Source organism: Ambystoma mexicanum, chromosome 1q (genome assembly GCF_040938575.1).
Source record: "Ambystoma mexicanum isolate Mex_15411 chromosome 1q, UKY_AmexF1_1, whole genome shotgun sequence".
NCBI lineage: Eukaryota > Metazoa > Chordata > Amphibia > Caudata > Ambystomatidae > Ambystoma > Ambystoma mexicanum.
The window spans coordinates 1298439303-1298465363 of record NC_090922.1 but is presented as its reverse complement, the minus strand read 5'-3'; the positions used below and the strand labels follow the sequence as shown (position 1 = coordinate 1298465363).

At 45.2% G+C, this 26061-nt stretch overlaps 1 protein-coding gene across 3 annotated transcripts in view; it reads left to right on the top strand.

The window, feature by feature from the left end:
* The window catches only part of ACOT11 (acyl-CoA thioesterase 11), a 1040268-nt gene that overhangs the window by 901769 nt on the left and 112438 nt on the right, over positions 1-26061 (top strand). For all 3 annotated transcript variants that reach the window (XM_069642127.1, XM_069642125.1, XM_069642126.1), the window contains one exon: positions 2329-2395. In XM_069642127.1, coding sequence (XP_069498228.1) covers positions 2329-2395 — 67 coding nt within the window. The remainder of the gene's footprint in view (positions 1-2328; positions 2396-26061) is intronic.

The window sequence follows — 26061 nt, the reverse complement described above, 5'->3', positions numbered from 1 at the left end:
CGTCCCTCAGATTCCCACAGTGTTGCTATGGCCCAGGAGGTCTCCACTGCCTGGTAACGGGCTGCCACAGTGGCAGTGCCGGCCGGGCTGCTCGGAGAGAGAGCAGCCACAACCAGAATACGCCATGGGGAAAGCAGGCACCCCCCAACTCCCCAGCAGTTTGCAATGTTATGTTGCTCCGGATCAGGAGGCCTCGTCAGCCCGAGAGCAGGCCTCCACAGACGCAGGCCAGTCGGACGCGCACCCAGAGAGCTGTCTCCCTCGGGCCTTCGGGTCGGCTGATGGGTCCCAGTATTTCCCGACCTTAGCTCAGCAGAGTCCCAGCACCGGGTAGGGGCTTGGTCCGAGAAGATAAGGATTTTTGTGCCGCTGAACAGAGCACTACATTAAGTAGCCATCTTAGTCGGCTGCTCCACAGCGCCGCCTCCCCCTAAAACCAGTTTAGTGACACAATCACACCAGGACATAAATGGGGTGCCTGACATGTACCCCTGGTGTACTGGGCACTCTAGGGGCGACCCAAAACCATATACCGTATATAAGGTATAATGGGATATAATTGCAGGAAGACTTCAGGTGAAAGCACTCTGGTCACCAAAAAGAGATCAAAGTACCAAAAAAGATCCATGGGGAAAGCAAAAGGTTGTGGGGACCCAACAATTGCACCCTGTCACGGCCTCTGGCCACCACGTTCTGCCAGCCCTTATAGGATGTATATCATGCCACAGCTGATACTATAGCATTATGAAGGGCAGTCTACACTGCCCAGCTCCTATTTTTAAGAAACCAGCAGAACCTTGCATCCCCTTGCCACTGTAGGATATGAAAAGTGTTTATTTTTCCAAATCATTGTGCATGCATAACATGGCTTTGTAAAGAATTAGGGCTACCCACACAACGCCTGCTCGGAAAATCTCCAAACATTCCTGTAGGCATATTCAACACATATGGTGAATGTGTATGCACACATACTACAAGTATACCCCACGAAAATCAGCCTAGCTGCACACAACATTCACAAACTCTGCCTCCTCCAGAATGGAGCTACCCAAGTCCAACTGGCCTGCTGCACCCAATACACTGACCTCATACAACCACCGCACCATTGCCTAGCACTGGAATGCAGCTACACACCACTTAACCCACCCTGGCTGCACACATACTGAGTTCACACAAGCACTTTACTGCACTACTCTCCCCACTGACCTGGACTACGCTGCACGAGGGCCTTCAACCCACAGCGCTTTGGAATCATACCAATGGTAAAAGGCGCTAGTCAAATGCCCAATATCATCACATACCAAACCACCATATCTCCACTCTCATTGTGTGCAGGCCTTTGTGGCCCATGTCTCAACAGGACCTATGCAGCACCTGCTACTGTCCTTTTGATGCCATCATTCAAGTTTTGCAAGAGCAGCCTACTCAAGCAGTATACGTGATGTGGCTGGGGTTTACCTTCACTTGTCACATTAGATTGATTTGTGCCCATCTATTCGGTTAAAGTGGGACAGGTTAATTTTGCTTATCGAACAACTCTGAAGTGATTACACTTTTTTTATTTATTATTTTCGTTTAGATGCTTAACTCCATTTGGGTCGCCACTTTTCAGTGAATTGAGTTTAAGCCTGGCAAGCAAACTAGAGTGTAGGCAATAGTCGAGCTGGGGTATTATGTTAATTGAAAGCTGGGATATTGCTGGAACCTCAAAGATGACACTCAGGCTATTTCATTTATTTTTTTATAATGCGCTTGAGCCCGCAGGCATCGGGCGCTAAAAGATTTGCTCGAATCTGGTGACTGAACTTTGTAGGACTCTGGCATTTATTTTATCAAGTGCAAAATGGAGACATTTTCTTTTATCCTTGTGGAGCATATGAGAAATAGCTGAAGGTGGAAGAGGAGTACAAAAGATGCACAAAGAAATGACACTATCCGGTTTCTGCGTAGCATTGTATCTCATAGACCGTAAGTGAAGCCCTGCGTGGATATGATTGAAAGTGGAAAAGTCAAAAGCAAGTCATTGTAATTTTCACTCGCCTTAAAAAGAAGTGCTGGCACAGCACTCTAGTCTGACTGTCGTCGCCTGGTAGATGAACCCTAATATGAGTGTGAAGCAATGGAAGGTTGTGTACATATATTTGACTTAGAAAGGTTTATGGCTTATTACAGCATCCTTACAAGTTATGTGCCAGCATTTAAATTCTGCTTCGGATTGGTTTGTTTTTTAATCTGCCGCTAATGTTGCTCCATTAAATCAAATTTGTAAATTAAAAAAGGTGAAACAGTAAATAACGCTTTGTTCTTTTTTTTTTTTTGTGATTGTAGGAAATATGTCATCTCCTTGAAGCAGTCTGAAGTACCATTGTCTGTCCCGTGGGACCCAAGTAACCAGGTGAAGTACATGCCTGTTTTTTGGTGAACACATTGCACTGTCAATATTTAGCTAGTGGTACATTCTGTAACATCCATAAGTACACATCTTTTTTTGTGTGTGTGTATTTCTGAGGCTTGTAGATTTGCTTAGCATCACAGGCTTTGCAAAGGCCAACATCTAGTGGTTGGTGTGGATTATTACACTATTTCTTTCACAGGACGTTCCTGTAATACTACCCCTACTGGACGTGCAAAGTACCCATGATCCTTCACACGTTGAGGTCCCCAGACTGGTTTTTCCCACCATCGGGGTTGGTCACTAAATGTACAGTTTGTATATTATGGATCTTTAAGCACGAGATTGAGCAAGACTATTTTATGACTTATACCGTTCAATATTTTCATTACAGCAGATAGGTCGACGTTGTCTACTCAAACAAAACGATTCTTCACAAGCGGGTCTCGCGATTTCAGAGGATCGACGGTTGACGTTTTCAGGCCTTCCGGCCTTTACAGTGGGGGGAATACATTCACACACACACATTTTCTTTCTAAGAATGTCTCCCTATAATTCCCTTCTCCATAAAACAGTCTCCCTGTCCACCAGCTTTCACTATGGAGAACACTCCTTTTCAAGTGTTGGCCCTCCTGCAGTAATATGTGTCCTGGAGGGACACACACACAGTTTATAACTACTGCCTCCTTTAGGATCATCAGGTGGACAGGTGTCTGGCATGTACGCTATTTAAGAAAAAGATTCTGAAAGACCAGAGGCGAAGCGCTGAGGGCCTACACAACGCAGGCTGCGTCATCCGTTGAGCACTGCATTGAGTCAGAACAAGACATCCCAGATTTGAGAGCGAAACTGAGGAGAGAACTGTAGATTCCCATGAGCTAGTCCCCAGCTTCGGCCGGCTGGCATCAAACCGTGGAGTATAACACTGGCAACAAAAAGGCCAAACATATAAAGCATGCACACGTGGGTCATCAGTATGATATGATATGGCATTTATAACGCATCTATACACAAGTGTTTCAAGGTGCAACGAGGCATGGGAGGGGAAACGAGGGAAGACGGGAGATCATGATCTTACTAGGCCAGGTGACATTGAGATCGCGCAAGTGCAGGGGAGGGAGGGGAAGAGGAAAAGTGTGAAGGGGAGGGGCAGTGCAGTACATAGGATAAACAGTAAATAAATAAAAACAAGAAATAAGAACAATCAATAAGAGGTGCGGCCAGCTGGTCGCAGGTGAAGGATAAGTGCAGACCTCAGGTGTCAATTGCTGGTAGGGGGCTGTAGGGGTACAGAAACAGCCCCAGAGTGCAAGGGTTGCCAGGGGGACAATGCAGGTGTTCAACTGGCGGGGTGGGGACCTGGGCCAGAGAACAGAGGGTAGTTAGGTGACCAGTGCAGTTTCAGTTCGAGTTCAGCAGGGGAGAGGAGGAGAGAAAGCAGAAGCAAAGAGGAAGGTCCTGAGGTGCTGCAGGAACCGGAGATGGTTCTCCTCAATGTTCAGAGTGGTAGGGAGGCTGTTCCAGAGGGAGGCCCCAGAAAGAGATCTACCACCAACTCGTTGCTTGGAGAAGCGACTGACCCTGAGGGAGTTGGAGGCGGATGAGCGAAGAGCTCAAGAAGGAAGATATCTAGGAAGACAGTTGAAGGTATTGAGTCCACAGGCCCCAGCTTTTTGGACAATGCAGAGGGTTTTGAACTTAATACTCGCAGCCAGTGGGAGCCAGTTCAGAGATTTCAGTCCCGGAAAGATACGATCCCTGGGCTTGAGGCCAAGAACAAGTCTTGTAGTCCTGTTCTGGATGAGTTGCAGAGGGCAGAGAGTAGAGGCAGGCAGATTTCGAAAGAGGCTATTGCAGTAGTCCAGCCTAGAGAGAACCAGAGCTCTGGAGACAGTGAAGTGAACTTCTGGGGGAAGGAGAGGAAAGGAAGAATACCTGTGAGGAGATGCAGCTGGTAGTGTGAAGACTTAGGGATGTCAGAGATGTGAGAAGAGATGGAGAGTGTGGAGTCGAAGATGACCCTGAGGTTTTTAGCCTCACAGGTGGGAGCAGGAAGAGGGCCAAGAGGAGGCCGGCCAGAGAGGGACCGGAAAGGAGGGAGCGGGTGTGCCGATGAGGAGACTCAGTCTTACTGGCATTAAGGCAGAGATCATTGGTGGCACAACACTCCTGGATAGCACACAGTAGGATATGAGAGAAGAAGAGGTGGCTGAAGGGAGCCTGAAAACGAGTGAAGTATCATCCGCATAGCACTGAAAGTTGTGGCAGAGAGCGGCAATGCGTTGGGCAAGAAGTGCCAGGTATTGGTTGAACAGCCAGGGAGAGAGGTTAGACCCTTGGAAAACACCACAGATAGAGATAGAGTAGAGGAAGGACCCAAGTTGAACCTGCGACGGTCGATCAGAGAGGAAACAAGTCAGCCAAGCCAAGGCCTGCTGGGTGATACCCAGGTTATCACAGAGACGGTTGAGCAGGAGGGCATGGTTGACCGTGTGAAAGGCAGAAGAGAGATCAAGTAAGATGAGGGCACGAGAGGTGTTGGAATCAAGGTTGAAGAGCAGGCATTCACGGATGTTCAGGAGAGCAGTTTCCGTGTTTCTGGCAGCTCTGAAGCCAGACTATTGGTCATGGAGACAACCAATAGATTCAGTGTGAAGATTAAGCTGGGAGATGGCCAGCTTTTCCAGGAGTTTGCCCAGGAAAGGAGTGATGGAGATTGGGCGATAGTTAGCCGGGCAGGACAGGTCGGCAGAGGGTTTCTTAAGAAGAGGGTGCCCAAGGAAGTGCTTCAGGGGGGAAGGGAAGACTCCAGTGGCGAAGGAGTGGTTGCAGAAGCCAGCCAGAGCAAGAGCCAGGGTGTCAATGTGGTCCTTTGAAAGTTTTGGAGGAACAGGGGTGAACCTGTTTTGATGAGATTTTCATAGATCGGACTTGTCTAGAAACCCTGTTTGGAGAGAACAGGTGAAAGGCAGAGAAGGAGGGTGGAGAGGTGGCTGAAGAAGAGCCAGAGGAAGAGCAGGGAGTAGAGGGAGGAGGGGGAGAGGAAGAGAGAGAGGACAGGATGTCCTGAGTTTTAGAGATGAAATGAGAAGCCAGAGCCGTGCAGAGAGTGTCTGGGAGGGGGCAGGAGAGGTAGACTGCAGCAGGATTGGCCAGTTACTTGCAGATTTTATAGAGTTCTGCCGATTTATTAGATGCCGCAGAGACGCGGGCTTGAATGTGAGCTCTCTTCTTGGCGCGGACAGAGAGCCGGTATTGGAGCAGCTGGCAGGCCAGTTTGTCAGAGTATGTACCGGAAGCACGCCATTTCCTCTCAGCCACCTTGCACTTGCGTTTGAGGGTGACGAGGTCCGAGTCGTGCCAAGAGTTGCACTTGGCTTTGGGCTTAAAGCGGATCCTCATGACAGGGGCAAGAACATCAAGAGTTTCAGATATATCAGAGTGGAGAATGGAAATGGCTGTCGGGGTGTGATTCAGTCAAAGGGGGTTGGGGGTGAGAAAATGGCAGCGAAAGCCTCAACTGACACACACTTCATGGGTCGGATAACTGAGACGGTGGGTAGCAGTGATAGAGGTGGCTTGTCCTGAGGGTTAGAGAAGGTGAGCTGGGAGGAAAGGAGAAAGTGATCACTCCAGGAGAGAGGAGTGGTGAGAGGGATAGAAAGGGTAAAGTCTGAAGGGATCAGAACATCCAGAGTCCGCCCTGCAGAGTAAGTCTGGCCAGAGGGGAGAATAGAGAGTCAGAGAGAGTTGCAGAGGTCACGAAAGAGACCAGAGGAAGGACAGGAAGCATCCAGGTGGATGTTGGAGTCTCCATGAAGGAGGAAGTGAGTGGTCGAGACCAAGAGGGAAGAGGAGAGGTCCACCCACTCAGAGAGGAAGGAGGAGATCTGACCAGGTGGCCTATAGATGGTAGCCACAGTAAGGGAATGTCCAGGAGAGAGAGCCTACAGACGAGGCATTCGAAAGAGTAGACCTTCGTAAGAATGACAGAGGCAGGGATCCACTCAAGGAAGTTCAGGGCTACACCCCCTCCGGAACAGTTGGATCTGGGCACTGAGAGGATCTTGTAGCCATCCGGGAAGAGAGTGTCGAAGCTTGTGAGGGAGCTGCCCATGAACCATGTCTCGGTGAGACCAAGGACATCAAGGTCAAGTTCTTCCAGAAGAATGCAGATGTCAGAGGAGTGTTTGACAGCAGAGCGAGTGTTGAGAGTGGTAATGTGGAGAAGGTTTCTGTCCTTGAAAGACTTCCGGGGAGGGGTACAAATCAGAGGTAAGCCCTGCAGAGGTGTAGTAGAAGTCCGAGGGGTGGCAGAAGAGGAAGGAGAAGAGGGCAAGGTAGCCAAGGAGGAGATGGTAGGGTGAGGCAAGGAAGCTGTGTGGGGGAAGAGATGGGTGCTGCAGGAGAGGAAAGGAATTTGATGAGGCCCGGGAAGCACCTATCAAAGAGAAGGTTGGCCTAGCCCAACTTTGCGAACATTCGTAAACCTCAGCCTTCTGTTGGCCAATCTAGTAATATTGATGCGATAGAAGAACAGGGAAACACTGGTAATGGGGGACTGGATGAAAGGTATGTTGTGGGTGAATGACAACAAAGAGATGTATTCCAGTCTATTGTCAGTGACGTGCTGCCGACCGTAAGATGTATGGGGTAGGTTCAGACAGTATCTTGTGGACAAAAGTGTACATGATGAGGAACCAGGAAATCTTGAAAATGGAATATGTAATGCTCCAATAATATACTAAAATGCCAACAAATGGAACGTCTATGATGCAATGCAAGCACTGTAATGTGACAATCTGTGCAAGTTAAATAAAAGTACCAGGCCCTCTTCGCCCTGTCTAGCCCTGGACCCTGGTCTCCCTGACCCCCTCCCCTTAACCTGCACTTGCCCTCCCTGGCCCCCTACCCTGACTAGCCTGGTGGGATGTGCTTCCCTACTGAGTCTGGTCCAACCCTATCTTCGCACTTAGCTTGTGGTCCTCAATCCCTGCATCCGCTGGCACTTGCCCACCTGGCCTTCCCTTAGCACTTGTCTAGCCCCATGGGCCCTCTTCCTCCTCCTCCCACCACCCCCGCACTGGATGCCGCCATTCTTCCCTGTACTTCCTTCCCACCCTAGCATTATCCCTTCCATCTGACCGACACTACCCACCCCCCACACCCGCACTCCCCTCCACCTCCCTTCCTGTTAGTGCACTTGCATGATACGAATGACACAAGGCCTAGTAGGACCTTTGTTGTTTTCTTACCTCTCCCCTCTCTCCCTTTTTTGTCTTGTGGCACCTTGAACACCATTTGATGTATAGGCGCTTTACAAATAACCAATAAATAAATCAAATAAATAATCAATAAATACCACAATGCAGCTCTAGCTTTGGGCACTGAAAAAACTGAATCCCTCTATCGGCTGTTCACCTAGCCGGAGAAAAGCACACATCAATGTATGCGCTGAGCAGGTAGAGCACAGTTTCCCACAAGTGGTAGTTGGCTCAGGAAGTCCTCCTAGATGACTTTGCCCTCTGGGGAACCCCTCAAGTGGATTTTATTGCGTCCAGTATCAACAGGAAATTCGACCTGTTCTGCTGCAGGGAATTTGCTCAGAGGGGAGATCTGTGGGACGTGTTCATGGTGCACTGGGAATTTCCACTCCTGTATGCAATTCCACCAGTCCCCGTCATTCCACATGTTATCAGGAGGTTGAGGAATTTCAGAAAGTCTGTGATCCTGATTTGACAAGGAGGGCGTGGTACCTGGACCTTCTAGGCTTGTCCATCTGCCTTACATTCCATTTTCCCCAGAAAGTGAACCTACTTTCACAAGAGAGAGGCTGTCGTCTTCATCTAGAAATCAGAACACTGAACCTTCATGCCTAGTTTGTGAGCGGTCAAGATACAAAGATTGGGACCTCCTCCCGGAAGACATCATGGAGATGTTGTTTTCAGCTAGAATACCAGCAAGAAAAGCACTATACTGCTGCCGTTGGAACACGTTTTGCAGCTGGTGTATAGCTAAAGAAATTGATCCTTTCACTTGCAATACACCTGCAGTGTGTTCTTTTCTGCTATGCCTCGCCCATCAGAGGCTGCAGGTGGCTACCGTCAAGGGATACCTGCTGGTATTCTACATTTTCGAGTACACGCCAGAACAAGGCCCGTACTTTTGTCTTCCATTTTCCTGAAGGATTGACAAGTACATTCCCAATGTTATCTTTTCTGGTTCTGGCCTGTTATATGAAGCTGATGCTTTTTTGGTGGGAGCTCCATTTGAACCTCCCCATCCTTGCTCTCTCAAGTTATTAACCCCGAAGACCATCTTGTTTGTGGCCATCACTTCTGCGCGCAGAGTGAGTGAACTACAAGCTCTGTCATGTAAACCTCCTTTTACTATATTCTCCAAGGACAAGGTATTTTTAAGGGTTCGTCCATCCTTCCTTCCCAAGGAAGTGTCTGAATTCCATCCGACACAGAAAATCACCTTACCAGCCATTTTACCACCTCTTCACCCTTGTAAGGATGACAAGAGGTTACACAGGCTAGACCGGAAAAGGGCTCTTAGCTTCTACATTTCTACAATGGCAAAAGTCAGGCAAGCAGGCCAACTATTTATTGGTTATACTGGTCACAGGCTAGGCCAAGCAAATTGTCACGCTGCATCATTATTTGTATTTCAGAGTGCTACTCTTTTGCTGGAAAAGATGTCCCTGAAAAGAGCCAATTCCACCAGAGGAGTGGTAACCACTTCGGCTCTCCAGAGAGGTGCATCAGTGCAGGATATTGTAATGCTGGAACCTGGTCTTCACTAAATATTTTGTCAATACATTGTTTGGACAGTCTATCGGGTCGGGACGCTCGGTTTGGAAGAGTAGTTCTGCACAATATAAATCAATAATTAGAACATTGGACAACAATCCACTTGTCCCACCTCCTTCTACCAAACTGCTATGGGAATCTATTAAAGATAAGGAATCCATGAGAAGACACAATTCATTAGAAGAACAAATAAATGACCTATCCCTGAAAATGTTCTTTCTACTGTATGTTCCTCCCACAGATTCCTCATCGCCCTTCCAGCCTACCCCTCTGACTGGGTGACTTTGTATCTCTCTTTCAACGCCCATGCAGGTTATTTAATCGTCAAGTCAGCTGTTCAGAAATAGGCAAAAACTAAGAACTAGTGCAACAGACTCCGTTCAGTGTATACTATTTATACCATCATCAACGTCACATCCAGATGCAGGAATGGTAACTGTCCTGAATGTGGGTTGAGGCTCAATTTTTTTCAGCTTTGACACTCACTTGCTTCTTAGTGTCTTGGCCAAGACCACACATTGGTGTTCTGTGTGAGGTGTGTCGTACTTTCTTTCAAAGAACTGTGTTCCAGGCTCGAAAGGTGTTAAGACCTTTTCCACCGGCATCTTCCTCAGAGACTCATGGACTACATTGAATAAGAAAAATACATCAAGGTTAAGCCCTCCCTTGTTTTTCTTCTCTATAACCGACCCTGGATATAAGTTTGAACTAATCACCGTCGCCTCAGTGATGGGTCAGAAATGTGAGGCGGACAACTTTGTAAAGAGTTTTCAACTTCAGCCATTTCATTAAATTAAAAGGCTGGATAAACGCCTCAGTATACCTACACTGACGAGGTGTTCCCTGCCTAAAATAAACTAAAGTAAACACTCTAACAAGGTTATCAGACACACACAATTATACTAAAAATTAAGCAAAAAGGAAATATGTGGCAATTCAATTCAATACTAATATATAACATTTGATCGGATTCACAGTAGGATCAATGTGTATTCTCATAACCTGTGTGAGTTTACCTTCCCCAGATCTGAACTAAGGGTTTTCTCCACAGTTCAAAGGAAACCATGAATTCTAGTTTATCACAAAGTTCCAACACAGTTCTTAAGATTTGATATTCAATCACATAAAGTTCTGTTGCTTCATTAAAGTGTCAAGAAAGCACAAGGTCGGACTGTTTCACATTGGTCTTCTCCAAGGCAGCTACAACACATGTTTATTAGGATAACGGTCAGTCTTTGGCTTCAAAAAGAAAGAAACTATTCCAACCCTTCCCAGAGTAAGAACAGGTTTGACCTTTATAGAAACAACAAATGTCTTTGACGTAAGGATTGTTACAACCTTCGGCTTCAGAAAGAATACACTATTCCAACTCCTGGAGTAAGAACAGGTTTCAATTTATGGAAACAACAAATGTCGTGGTCAGAATAGTTTACTGCAATTTTGGTTTTAAAAATAATTGTAATTTTACTTCAACAAGCTTTCACACTTCTGCAAATGTTACGAGTCAATCATGAGTTGTTGTCTGAATCACAGTTTGGCACTTGCATCTACTACTATCTGGCTCCTTCCTTTGTCAGACTCTTTGGGGCGATAACTTCTTGCCCTACGGGTACTCGCCTGCCCAGCTACTTCTCCAACAACAACAATAGATAAGTGCTTCAATGTTAATTTCAAACTTATAAGAAAAAAACAACAACTTCATTAGACTTCAACATCAAGCTCTAGACAAGATACGAGGAAACCAGGTGACCATATTGGTGCTCTTTAAGACTTCTTGGCTGCTATGCTCCTCTCTCTTTGGATAACCTTCTCCAGAAGGGCAGCCTGTTTGCCACCTTTCTTTCCACTCTGTACCAACAACCAAATAATGACCAACAGGTTGTCTCACTTTTCCTCTGGTTTGGCTTTGGCAATGTATGTTTCTATGACATGAGAATCAGTGTTTCATAGCACATAAGCATCAAGTCTCACAATCATTAAGCCTCTCAATCTTCCCCTCTTACGTGGAGTACTGTTTGGTGTATGGACATTGCTGAGTGGTTAACCGTCTTGGCTTGGGTGTTGCTTGTAAGCTTTTAATAATTTTCAGCTTTCCCAATGGGCTTCTTGGGCCTTCCACACTTCCATGTGCTTATGTATACAGTCATTTCATTTCACAAAGCACCGCTTTGTTGGGTTAGTTTAGTATTCAAAATCAATGTTAGTGTTGCTTTCACTCACGAGTGAAGCAGCCTGCCGTGCTGGAGCGTTCCGGGGTCACTTGTCAGCTGTGAACTCACTGGGTAAGTCACTCGATAACACTCTGTTCGGTGCTTGCAGGTCTTCGGTATTTTTGGCTCCTCGCAGTTGGTGAAAAGCTTCCTCTGAACCTCTTCCGCTTAGGCCATAGATGAACGTAGCCTCTGCTGGGTGGGTCAGGTGTAACCCAACCACCTGGGACCCTCAAAAAGGCAACGTTTCCCTCACAATAGCTGTCTTCAGCTGTGTGAACTCTGCACAAGGAGAGTTTACAGGTCAAATGTCTCCTCTTCACGCTTCCCGCTGTATGACCTCTGCAACAGGGAGAGTCATAGGCTAAGACTCTTGCAGGACCCACCACTGCTTCTGCTGTTTCTGTGGTCCTGGCGTCTTCTCTCTCCACAGACTTCCCTCTCAGCTGCAATGCCGACCCACGATGCTGCTTCTCCTTCTCCTTCTTTAATGCTTGCTCCTGAGGGGGCTTTTTAAGCCTCTCAGCCCCCTTCAGGTGTAGGTCATTGGCACTAATTAGGAGATCACTCCCACAGTAGTGTTCCACCGCATCCCTCTTCCTCGTCCCAGTACTGAGGGAATTATGCTACTTGAAGTCCCGAGCAACGGTTAGGTTTTCTAACTTATTCTACTTTGCAACAAGCCATCAAAGAATTAATATTTTGGGGGAAGTTAAACAGGTGAGCGTCCCCTTCCTCCTGACCTGTTTCCTCCCCCATGTGATCCTCCCACAGAACACCGCCCCCAGGGTTGGAATCAGGATGCATCTGCCTTCCACAGGCCATATAAAGAAGATCCCAGGTCGAGGTTTTGGGGGGAATCCTTATTGATTCATCATACCTCACTCTGGCCACTTGGGCCTCCATTTTTCCTCCATTTTTCCCATCACCAATCCCATAGATACAGAATTGCCTAAACAGTTTAAGTCAACATCATCGACCATATGTCTCTCCAAGGGGCATGATCAACCCGGCACAAGGATTTCCTCGTCTTCAGTTGCCTAAAGTGACTGGTTTGGTTTCAGTTACCAGGACTTTGAGGGTTTAGCATGACCTACTAACCTACTGCCTGATATGTATCTCAGGAGGATTCACACCATCTCACTTCAAAAGCATAACTCCCCTGCTGGTCCCAGGTGCATCGCCAATCCTCCAACATTTCCCTCCAATCTCACCTTTATCTCTGTTGCCACAAGATGGTGTCCCACAGGATCCCTCACAAAGCTAGGTTGATTGGAGCCCTTCTGCTTCCATGCCTTCAGCCTCTATTTTCTGGTGCCTTGAAGGGATATCAAAGGAGCAATGGAAAGTCAGTCCACACCAAGTGTTTTCATAACCCTCTCATGCTTGGGCAAAGAGGTAAGGTTTCTCAGTCTTTGCAACACATTGCTGCATGACCTGATGAGGTGATGAGTACTTTTCCAGTTGCTCCTAGTGACTCTTATTTTTGTCTTTTTTTTCCGTCACTGACTAGTCTTTAGACACATAATATGCAGTGATACCACTTGCCACGCTTCCCTCTACCCTCCCCCAGACCATATGCACCAGCAGCTCAGGCCCTTGGCAAATCCCACTAGTCCCGGTTAGTCCACTGAACTCTCCTGTTGTACCTGTTTAGCAGAAGTCCCATTAGGGGAAGGCTGTTCTAATTGCTCTTGTCCCTGTACCTTATAAAGTGGACATGGATAAAGACCCAGAGAACTAACATCTCAGGATATCCCTAGGGGCCATTATGGAGTTTCTTTTCGAGTTTCCCCTCCAAATCAGTCTATTTTCATGGCTAAATTAATGGCCCCAGCCATTTGAGGAAGGCCACATCAGTGCTAGTTATTCTCGATTCAGCTAACATTTCAAAACGGACAAGTTGTTTGGACTAGAGAACAAAGAAATCCAAATTTTGGAAAGCTACGTCCCCTGCACACTTTCCATAAGGCAGTAAGCCTAAAAGATATAATGGCAATGAAGAGAATATGAATCTCGAAACGCGTTGGGCCAACCTGAAAATAATAAAAAGGAGAAGACATCTTTTCCCCTAAACTAACTGAATTATTGTATGTCATTTTTTGAATGTATTGGATTACAGAACACTGTCACTTTAAAGTTGAAACACTGAATGTGTTTTAAAAAAGTCTTTCCTAAACCAGACAGACCTGCCATTATATCTTTTAGGCTTACTGCCTTATGGAAAGTGTGCAGGGGGACGTAGCTTTCCAAAATTTGGATTTCTTTGTTCTCTAGTATATTCCAGCCTAGATACCAAGGCGGAGTTTTTCTCCCCTGCACCTCAACATTTTGTTTAAGTATTCCATCGAATGAGTCAAAAAGTAATTCTTGTTAAATTTTACTGACAATCTGGTGTGCAAGTGTATTTCTGTGTTAAGTTGTTTGGACTACTCCGCATTATTGCGAGTCTGCAAGCAAAAATGTGCCAGATACTACCCAGGACAAACAGAAATACTGTGTAGCCTTGCATCCTTTAATGCTTTCAAAGTAATCTGGCCGACAGTAAACAAAACATGCACGTTACCATATGAGCACTGCACCTCACTTTATTTTCGTTGGGTTAGAATTGGGAAAGCTGGTGTGCTGCGTAACTCAGGAAAACAAAAACAAAAAAAGTCCTGGACATGCCTTTTGAGGAATGTAACCATTTCCATCCCTCCACTGATGATCGGATCGAACACTCTCCATCACAGAACAACCAGCCAGCGCTCTGTCCGGAACTCCTGGCAAATCTCATCTCTTCCCTCTTCAACCTCACCCTCCCATAGGAAAGATGCAAGATGATTAGCCAGGCTCAGGTTCAGTTTTTCAAGTTACCGGAAGCCTAGCTCAGCACCTCACCTAGCCCTGACTGCCAAATCACTCGGGTTCATTATAGACCGTAACTTTTCCTTCTGACAACATATCAACAAAAGGCCCAAACCACATGGTACCAGTGTAACCTTCCTGTGGAAGATGAGACACCTTTCCTTCCACCTGAGAACTTCAGACACACAGTCCCAGGTTCTGGTAATCCGACACATTGCTGCAGAAATTTGTTCCAGCAGCTACTACATGTCTCAACGGAAAACCATAAATGTGACTACATTTTTCACCATCCAAGCCAAAATACTCTTTAATGCGGCCTGTATTACCACTACAGCAACCACCACTGCCTACCTAGCTGCAAAACTTTGTAGGTGCCTTGTAGGCACTTGTCTAGGCGCCAGGCCATCAATATAACCCAACAAATCTAGTGTGCAAGTAAGAAACTAGGAAACCGGCCTTCTGCTTCGCCGCTGTCTACTGGAACACCATCCTATTGGCAGTAATGATCCCTGAAATGCTCTTGCAGTACAGAAGGAACTTCAGATCGTACTCTTCAGTCTATACCTACGTGTTAGCTAGGCTCTTTGCGTGCTCACATTACATCCTGCACCTTTGACCGGATCATTGCATGCCTCATATTTTAACCTCTCATTTCCTCCTTGGTTAGCCTGGACGACATGTACTGCTCTCTGGTTCCTACGTAGGTTTGCACTATATGAAACAAAAATACAAATTCAATAATACAAATACTGTGTATCTCAAGGGTGTCTACCTTGGCATTATCAACTGGGCTTCACACCTTCACTACTTACTTTTTTCCCGGTGGGAGCAGTTGTCACAGTATCAATACAAATTCCTTTCAATGGTAATGAATTTGGTGGCGAGTTTTCTCAGTTTGAAGCAAATCTACATCTGTTTCTACTTGGATGAATGGCCAATCGGGGTTCCCTACCTCAGAGAAAATGAACTTTGCTCTCTGGACATACCTGCACACCGATCTTCTTGGTGGCCTGTCTGTCAATGCGAGTAAGTGTTTTACCTTCCCAACTCACTACCATTCCTTCATAGGATATATATGGGCCACAGGAGGCTTTTTCCTGGCCACATGCCATTGGCTTATCAGTTCTAGTCAAACAGCATGTTTGCCTCTCCTTTGGTTGCTACTCGGGATATTGCAGTTACACCTTACAGACTCCTGGGACCAGCTCCATCAACCTGCCACCTTGTAGTGCGCATGGTTGCTTCCTGACAACCGCAAGTCCTTATTTCCCCCAGATCCATAAATCTCCTTCACCACAGACTCTTTAGTGTACTGCAAGGGGTAGCACAAGGGCCATCCTGTTTGTATGTGACATTTGCTTAGTACAAGATCTCTCATGCCACAACTTTTCAATTGACGTTACGGAAGTCCAAAACTCTGCCATTGGCGCGAGGCCCCTGAATTTGTACATTTCCTGTTTTTGTTCAGTTTTATTGAACATTTTGTAAAAGCAAAAATTAACTTTGACACAATTCTGTCTAGAGTATATTAAAGGATTATTTGTATTTAAAAAAGCATTATATCATTCAAATAGTCTGTTCTATTCACTGTTTCCGTTAACCTTATTCTTGAAAGTTTCTCAACTCAAAACGCTCAAAATATTTATCGGTCTAAAGTTGTGTGCATCTCTAAAAAAGTATTTCAGTTGTTGATGAATAGTTCTTCTTGCTCCTGAAGTCTGCATCTTATTGTTTCAAACACTAAAATGTCAGGCATTTGTCAATTATAGTTTTGGTTTTCCAGTGTCGGAGGATGATCCTGTTACCAGTATCCGACCATTTTTGCCCACAGTAGTAGATTTGATATTTTTGCGTTTGTCTTGACAGGTTCACCGAACCAATCCCCTGACTCCACAATCGAGTCTCCTTTCGCAGTTGGCTGCTGGACTTCACTGTTAGGTGGTGATTTTTGTGTACAATTCTAGTGAGGTAGACTCAGCTATACATGGGGTGTTATCCCTTGTTGGGAAACATTTTCTTCTTGCTGCTTTCCTCCCATAGCCTTCTATGCAAAATCTTGTACTTGGTTTTTGATTGGTGACCTGATTTTTAAGTGTTGCGATAGTTCAGTAGTTGGCACAGTGTGTTAAGCACTCATTGCAGAGATCTGTGTTTATATGCAAGATTACAGAAGCAAGTTCCTGCAAGGCTGACTCAGCCTTTTGTATATCTGAAGTTGATAAATCCGCATGCATATGTACTTTGCTTTGTAGCTCAACAGGTGCTATTATCAGCAGTGTACCTGCACCAGATAGAGGTTACTACGACCGTGAATGTCTAGAAATTGGTTCCTTCAGCTGGGGCATTGTAAAACCTAGTCAGCCACCCTAATGATGAGTATAAACTGTTTGTCTGGAGAGGTGATTAGGTACCATAATTTAAGACTGCAAAACCAAAGTGCAAAACCTTCATGCTCTTATCCTTGCTTTACCAGCAGACAATGCAGTGATCCTGGACAAATCAGATCACTTACATGACTGTGCTGTCTTCTGTAAAAAGGTTTGCCTTCTTACCAGCTGGTGGCATTATTTAGCCCATTACCTGAACTCTCTTTTTATGTTGGACATTTGAGTGGAAGGGGTTCTAAACAGACGAATGCGGACCATAATTCACAGGCCTCTAGCAAACATATTTGAAGGTCTGCTCATTTGACTAAAAAAAACGGTTTGCTTTTTTTTACAATTCAGATTTCTTCCCGCATGTTTACAAATAACAATTTCACAAGCCCGTGTTTTGGAACTATTTAAAGCTATGAAATACAAAAAAGAAACACAGATCAAATCTTTAAAATAACTTCAATTAGCATGCTGGTAGTTATACACTTCCCTTTATGATAGATCCAATGAAGCTAGAGTCATTTCCATGTTTCATAACCCATTTCATTAACATTTAGTTTTTTAAAATGATCATGTTTGCTTATGAGATTTTTGTATTTGCCAAATCCTTTCTATTAAATGGTATTATTTCAGTTAATTTTCACTGGAAAAGAAAGTGTAAAAGTGCAGAAATTGCAGAGTGGGCCCATCCCATCTTCACCTCTTTACAAATGTGTAATCCTTGGCATCTCATTTAGTCATGTACTGCCTAACTTGTCAAAATTGGCAGTCGCTAAACCTTGCAAAATTGGCTCCCTTCATAGTGATTTCGTCCTCAGGGTATGATCTTCAAGAATGCCTCACTCATGGTTTACTGTTTTTTTTCCCTATATTATAATAGTGAGCATTGCTATATTGCACACTACAACCCTTTGTTTCTTTGCTCTCTAATAGCAACACTTCTCGAAAACCATGTCCCTCTTCTAATCTCAAAATGTCTGGATATGGACACCCTCCTGGTAGTTTATAATCTTCATCGACTATCTATGATATGGTATGTGTAGCTTCCTCCTAGATTCCAATTGGTCTCCTGTATCCATGCTTGAGATTTTTTGTAGTCTGTGGAGCAGCTAATCTCAGTCCTCTGCCTATTTTGGATTATGTGCACCTTTTTTCATATGATCTGTGCCATGCATTTAGTCTATGGCCAGTATACCTTCCTTGTGGTTGCTACTGATGAATGGTGTCCTGTACCTATGCTATAACACAAGTCTCCTTGTCGTGGACTGCTAATGTTGGCTTTGAAATGCTACTTGTTTATCATTCTGATTATCTCAAGAAGAAAGAGGGGAAGGGGACTGAAAGGGTGTAACCGTGCTTATTTTGATTGCTGTGTGACCGCATATCCTCCCTGCCACCTGGTACAGCTGTACTCCTCCTCTGTGTCCCTCTGTATCCTGCCCCCGCTGAATATATGTTCTGTTGTTACCTCTAAAAAGAGCTCTGTTATGCATCAGTACTGTTGTATACATCTGTAAAGCACTCTGCTGCTTCTCGGAGCTATGTCCATGCTCAATGAATACTATAATAATGATAACAAATATACCTAGCTATGGGATGTGATCGCAATGAGGGGGGCGTGACCAAATAGTCTAGATCCCTTAATTCCTTTGGATTGGTGGAGGGGGGCCTCAAAAGTGTTCATGCCCCGGGCCCCAAAAGTGCTTAAGATGGCCCAGCCTGGAGGTCTCCTGAGATTGCCTGCCCTGCAGAAGTAGTCTTCTTTGCGTTGCAAGGATGCCTAGCTGGCCAGTCTCTGGAATGTGAATACAGGTACAATCACTGACCGAATCTAAATCCTATATCCGAAAACTACCTCTGCACCTGTGACCCCTGGACCTTGCTCATGTATTAAGCAGAGAAAAGCATAGCCCCAAAGGATTTCAAAACCCTTCAAGTGGTCTCGGAGAAAAATCAGAGTAAGGTGAGTAAGCTAACATACCTGTTTAGTCTTCCCCCTCCACTATAGGTTTACATGGGTTCACAAGGTTTAAAGTCCTGTTACTATCTCTGTTTCTTGACTTAGATCGAGGTGATCTAGTGAAGAATCCCCTCCTCGGCCTATTGTAGTTTATTATTATTTATTTTTAAATATGCATTACAGTTTAATAAAAGCTTTCAGTAAAAATTCATAATAAAACGGATTCATATCCATAAAAGAAGCATTAAAATCAAGTAAAAGAACTACATGCCTAAAATGTTAAAAATCCTTTGTATTTTCCCCCAAAACTCGTAAGATGATAAATTATACCAACTTTGTTTCCTTCGAAGAAGTTAGACCATATATTGATCAAACTATCATGAGTCTCGCGAGTGCCACGTTCGGACAAGTCTGATTTTCTAATAGCTGTTGAGGCTTCACACTCGAGTACCAGGTGTTTAATGGTTGTTTAATGGTTTCCAACTTGATAACTCCACACAATCAGCATTCTCTCATTTCCATAGTGAGACCTAGCCTCCCCCCAGCTATTTACAAAGTAGAAATTATATTGAATGTAATCCGTAAGTATTTGGAGATGATCTAATTGCTTGGATACGCAGTAGGTTATCGCCAGCCGTAACATTTAGCTTTTAATGTTGGATGTTTTCAGTCGATAGTGATTTAGTTACCTCGTTTGTCAAAGATTGCTCTAGATCTGTTTCCTCAATACATTTTTTGTATGCTTAGCTGTTAGCTGAGAAGGGGAATAGTCCATTGGGGGAATACCAAATCTAACAAACCAATGTGATGATTCTTTATGTAACCTATTAATGGTGACCTCCCCACAGCCAAGTACTGTAGACCCAATTAGCCGCCCATTGTGGTGAAGAATGCAATTGTCTTCTGCCTGTAAGACTTTCAGATATAGATTTCATTTATTTATTTATAAGGGACAGAGTACAGAGCTCAATCGCGCTTCTAGGAGGATACATTCGATTGGACTACTACTAGGAATTTTAGTAAGGTTTTCAAACAGCGCCTCTCAATCGAGCTCCATCTATCCACCAGTTTCCTGGCCCATACCTTGGATCCATACAGCATAACAGGTCTTATCTCCATCTTGTATAAGTTAAAGAGGAGAATAACCGGCATGTTCATTCGCAAAGTGAGTTCACCCCCCAATAAGCTGTTGCACTTTTACCTCTTGGCTTCTTAAGATGTATGTTCCAGGATCGCCGGGGATCGAAAGGGAGCCCAAGGTAATTATATAATGTGACTTGCTCTACAATTTAGTATTCAAGCTTCAGAGACACCCTTTTCTACCCCTTGCATTTATCATTGGAAGAAATCATTGACTTGGTCTAAGAGTTGTTGGTAACCAGGCCCTTCAGCAGGGCATATTATTGAAGTGTATCTAAAGAGTGTGGTAATCCACGTGAGGTGTACTAAAAGATAACCAGGTCATCAGCATAGTGAGAGACACTTACCTGAAATTTTCTAAACTACTCGTACACTTATTTGCAACTACTTGCACTGCTAAATCCTATAGTAAACCTACCCGAACAGTGTAACCCATGGAACTGGTAACCTTAGGCACTAGGACACATCCTATCGCAGGATTAGACTTACTAAGAGTTTGGGAATTCATTTTAGGTGTGCTCATAAGTGTTTTATCTTGGAGTTGCTATATTCATTACTTATCTGTGTTTCACTGGTTTTCAATAAACTGTTTTTTCTCTCTGCTTTCAATTTATTGCATAAAGTTATTGTAAGTCTTGCCTTTGATATGCTCTCTATTTTGTAACTAAAGTGTAGGGGTCCTAGTCAGAACCATCAATTGTGGATGTGTATATATGTTTGATAGTAGTTGTGGGACAATACTTACCTGAATGTTTCATTGCTTAGGGTGTATTTTAAAGGCCTAATACATAATTGTATATTTTTGTTCTTATCTGTTTAACTGGAATTATTGAAATGCTCGGTATGTTACTCATTCTAGGCACAGGTACTATATCTCAGTGGCAAATTGCTCGTCTTGGAAGCAAGACAACACAGAGCAGCACAGGTTTGAATCTCGGCTATGCGCTTAGAAACCGCTTTGTATTAAGCATGTTATAAAAAAACAATTCTAATCGTAGTCCTAGACCCTCCTGAGTCTAGGTCATCCTGCTCTGCTAACTACCTTGATGCGCTTTGGCTAGACTTCAGTGTCTTTCCTGTTCAACCTAATAGGTTGGCCTACCAATAATCACACCCTGGGTTGAATTTTTAAATCCTTCTTGACATCCCTCCTGGCAAGTCCTGTATGAAATCCAATATAGAGTACAACAACTTAATGTGTTATGAATAATGCTGTATATCCTAATGACGTTTGCAAGCCTCAGGTAGCAATGGTCACTGAGCCAGAACCAGATATGACTGGATCCTGAAATGGTATTGCGTTTCAACCTTGTAGCCACACTTGGAGTGACAGCCTGGAAATATGCCTGGAAAAATGTGGTGACCTTCCAGTGCATGGGTGAGCTCCAACAATCTGCATTTGTTAAGCAGATTTGCCACTTAACCCACAAGTTGAACTCAGGAAGCCAACCCAAAACAAATCATAAGGCCACTCTGCCAGGCTTGCACATCTTCAAGACTCATCGTGCTGCCAATGTTGGCAAACACCAGCTTTTAATAGTGACTAGAATAGGACCAGCTTAGTGCATTCTTCCCTCAAGCTGGTATGAACAGCCAATTTTAAGCTTTGGAGACTTCCTTCCGTGATATGCCGAACTCCTGCGCAGACCCTGATACAAGAAAGTGATGAAATTGTACCACTGACAGTAATGAAAACCTTTGAGAACACTATAAAGGTCTACAATTCAGTAGGAGCATCTTCCAGCTTCTGCTGCATCAATGCGGCCCGGGGACTCCATAGACCACTGTACTGCCCACTCAGACTGCAGGAACTCTTTGAAGGCTTTGCCAGTAACATTTTGCTAACACAGTGGCAAGAGAAGCCTCAACATCGTATGAAGTAATGCCCAATGTAAAGAGACCTGTGGCTTTTGCCAGTAGTACTGTATTTATTGTTAGCCCTACTTAACCGGTGTCGAACAAAAGACCACTCCTGCATAGCTTTTTAAGTTCTAAAGTTAATTCTTGCCCGCTTCGGTAAATACATTTGACATATTTACGTGCAACACTGATCAAGTATTGTGACATTTTATTTTTCCAAAGTGTCCACAGTGGTCAGCAGGAGAAAAACAAGGAACGCATTTAGTGAAACATGCCTATGCGGATGTGCTAGACGGCGTAGAGGTTTAGCTGAGCTGAGGGTGGATCTGCTGTGGGCATGGCTGGGGTAGCCCAGAAAGTTGGGGTTTTGGGAGCGCCGAGAAGATAAGGAAATGGAGGGGAAAAAAATTGGTATCAGGGAGGAGACTATGGAGTGAATGATGTGAAGACCCAGTGGATTTGGTAGGGGAGCGTGGGACTGAGGGGAGTTGGAGGGGATCCCATTATTAAGCGTAGAGCTGCGAAATGTAGGCATACCTTAATACACTTTTACGATTTCTCACATACTGAAGAATTGTCCCTTGGATGCTTCACCAAAGCTACTGTAGGTGTTTAGAGGACACTTTCATGAGCCTGCTTAAATTTTCAAGAAACATTAGCTGGAAATTCCTTCCAACACCCTTTTCTGCTCCATGAATGATTCCTTGTTTACACCGACGGCACTAATGTGATTTTACTACTTCAACTGGCAGGGGGAACCACGTCTTTACCCTCTGCATCCTGACCTTCGATCTGTAGGTGGTTTGTACAGCACGTTTAAACACACTCGCACTGTAGAAACCTTGCTGTAGGGTTCTCTGAGCCATCTGATGCATTCCCGAAAAGAACAGGAACTGAACAAAGTCTGACTACTTGACCTGAGGCTGCCCTAGATGGTTGTCATTTGCTAATTGCTGCTTCAAACCAATTGGATGGGAGAGAGTCACCCAATGGGGCATGTTCGTTCTTCCTTGGAACAGCATAAAGCCCTTTGTATTTTCTTCCGCTCCACCTCAAAAGGATTGGCAAACTCCAATTAAGCCACTGATTTTGATAGCCCTCACTGGCCCAACAGGGTTTGGTTCTGTGACCTACACCTTTTGAAGCAGTCTCCCCTTCTCTTTCTACTGTGACAATTCCAGGAAGATCATCACATCTCCCCAAGGGGCGCCACTGCCTTTGAGAATAGGGAGGTGAGCCCACTACGCTTAAGACCCCCTAGGGGAAAGGGCAAGCAGGATCACTTTGGGGGTGACTCCCCCTTTGGGGAAAGGGACCCTGAGAAAGTATAAACCACTATCCCTCCCCCACATCTAATAACTCATTTGTGGGATGTCTAGGAACAAGAGTTTTTAATTGCCACATGAACCCTTTTCAAATGGTTAACTTGTCTTTTGACTTTACATGGGCCCAATCTCCTATCAAGACAGAAGACAAATAAAGAAACCAGCCTCATGGAGCAGTGTACCGCCACAAACCAATCACTGATGAGTTATAACAAGCCCAACGGAATGTAATAGCTGTAGCCAGCAAGCCAGCAAGGAAGGAGCTTGCAAGAGAGAGATGGAGAATGTCCGAGGACATGCACCTAAGAAGGGAGACACGCCACGGGAGGTAGGCTGGGGTAGTCCCAAGAGGCTACAGGAATGAGGCAAGGAGGCCCTTGCACAGCCGATTGGGAGGCTAGTTGATCCATCACGTAAGTGGCTCTGCCTAGCATATGGAGCAACGAGAAGGGAGATCCTCTCCCATCTGTTGTGGAGCCTGGCTGACGGATCGCACATGGACTCCTGGCCAACCTGGAAGCTCCACACCTAAGGAATAAAGACTGGCAAACTGAAGAAGAGCCCAGCTGAAAAGCCGCACTTGTAGCCAAAATGTAACCGGCGGACTAGCCGACTCCAATCCCATCTCACAGAACAGTGCAAGTAGCAAGCAGTGACGTGGTGGCTCCAGGGGAAAAGAAGGCAGCCAAAAGAGAGGGAAACAAAGTATCTGAGGGTGGTGAGTGAAAAAGAGAAGGGCACCAGCATGGGGAGAGAGATCCCCCAGGAGGGAGGAGTAGAGCCAAGAAGAGCCCCAGTGTGGTGAAAGAAAAGGCACATCCCTGAGAGGGGAGTGAAACGGAGAAGAGGCCCAGAGTTGGGAGAAACAGAACGTATCCTAGGGTGGGGATCCAGACTGTGAAGTTCTGGAGCAGTGGCGTAGTCACAAGGAGATGGTGAGGGGGAGGCCGACATCCCAGAGTGGGGACTGAACAGGAGTAGAGATCCGGAGTGGCGAGAATACCCCAAAAAGAGTGGAAGTGAAAAAGAGAAGCAACCAAGAGTGGGGCAAAGACAGCAAATACCGTAGGAGGTGGGAAGTAAGAAGACTCCAGAGAGGGAGGAATGACTGAGAGTACCTCAGAAAAGAGGAGATGGAGAAAAGACTGAGAGGCTTCCAGAGTGGGAGGAGACCAGTGAGACTTGAACTGAAATTCCTTGTGGAGTACCAAGCACCCAGGAGTTATCTTATATCTACGGGAACTGTGACCAAAAAGCCTTCACTGACCAGGGACATGAGTGGATGTCAGAATCCAGCAGCCAGCCTCTTGCATTCCTAACCTCCTCTCTAAGCCTTTCTATTATTATTTTTGTAATTTAGATTTTTCTTTTAGGAATATGATCAGCAATAGATTCAAACAGAATTCTGGACGGAGAACTGTTCTTAGTGTACACACATTCTGACAGGCTGCTTTTTTCAATCTTTCTTTATTAGACTAGGCAAAGCAAACAAGGGAAAATTGATTGTAGCTGACAAAATAAAAGAATGTTGCACCATTTCGCATTGGCGGAGTCCTGATTCTGACCTACCACACCACACGTGCAGGATCTTCCAAAAGTAAGGACAGGTTTTCCACCCGTTCCCTGAACCTGAACTGAGGTAGATGGTGAGCAGGTGCAAGTGGATCTCTGTCACATGGTCTAAGCACCGCCCAGCTTCTTAGCCCTCCCTCTTCCTTACTGCTCTTAACTATTAGATCAAGGGTGTCTCTCGCCCGGGCGTCTGCAGTAAAAGGCAGACGAAGAAAAGGGCAATTCCTGTTTGGACCTGTTCGGACCAGGAGGACCCAGGGCCTGACCCCCCTGCTCAGACAGCTGGTAAGCATGCACCAACATGTGTTACTCCCTCAGTCCCCACAGGCAATCCCCACCCCTCAGGTCCCCCTGTGATGTTTTCTTGTGCCCCCCTTCTCGCACACGTGTTGCATGTTTTGCTTGATTCTTCTACCCTGCTCCCCCTTAACCTCCTCCAGCCTACTTCTGCAGGAGTCTGTCCTGATACATTCTGGTGTCACCATCACTGTCTTGTGGCCAGTGCTGGATTTGAGTTTTATGGACTTCATTTATTCACGGATCGTCACCCTTTCTCAACTCTCATGCTGGACTTCCTTTGCATCTTGTACTCATGGTGGGCCTGAATCATGCTGTTCCCATCTTCATCTTGTATCCTGGCTTGCAACATTATGTGTTACTACTGACTTCTACAATTGTATTCGCTCTCCACTCTTGCTTCTCCACTCTTTTTGACTGCTTACTCTCTGTTCTCTCCTCCTTTCCCTTCTCCCTTTTTCTATCTCCTCCCCTTACTTTCTTCTATGCACTTACTCTATCAGAATTGTCCCTGAACCTAATATTATAGCAACCTCGTCTGTTTCCTCCACCGTCCCATTACTGGTTTTTCCTCCTCATCCCCCCCTATATCCCTTCCAGCACTATCTGAAATTTCGATTGGCCTAGTATGATAGTCGCTTGTTTTGTTCCTCCCCTCCCTTACTGCACCCCTCTCCCTCACCTTTTGTTTTCTCTGGCTCTACCAGAAATGCCGTCAGACCTAGTACGGTAGTCGCCTGTCTGTTTCCATTTCCTTCCCACTCTCCCCCTCCCTTCCTTATCCATGTCTTAGCTCTTGCACTATCTGAAATGTCGTCAGGCCGAGTATGATAGTTAATTTCATATCCTTACTGTTCATGGCCTGTAAGAATGCCATTGTATTTTCCCTTGTTCCCTCCCTTGCCTTGAATCGCTTTGAAATACATTGTGAATAGGCGCTATATAAATAAAATATCATAAACTATCATATCATAAACCTAGCAAGATGGTTTCTGAGATAATCATTTTCGCCTATACCATGATTGTATCACCCCCTGCACTTTGATAATGTAAAAACCACACTTCTGATGCTTTTGAATCAAATAGGCCCACTTATATTGTGTCTTGGTTTCATTGGAGGGGGTCTAGGGCTCACTGATGCAGAAGTCACTTTAGATCCAGCTAGTTGGTGGTTCTGTGCTCTGGCGAGACTGTTCCTGACTGACGCTGGATAGCTGGATGACCCTGGCATGATGAAGATGGCATGAAGAAGAAAGGACCACCAA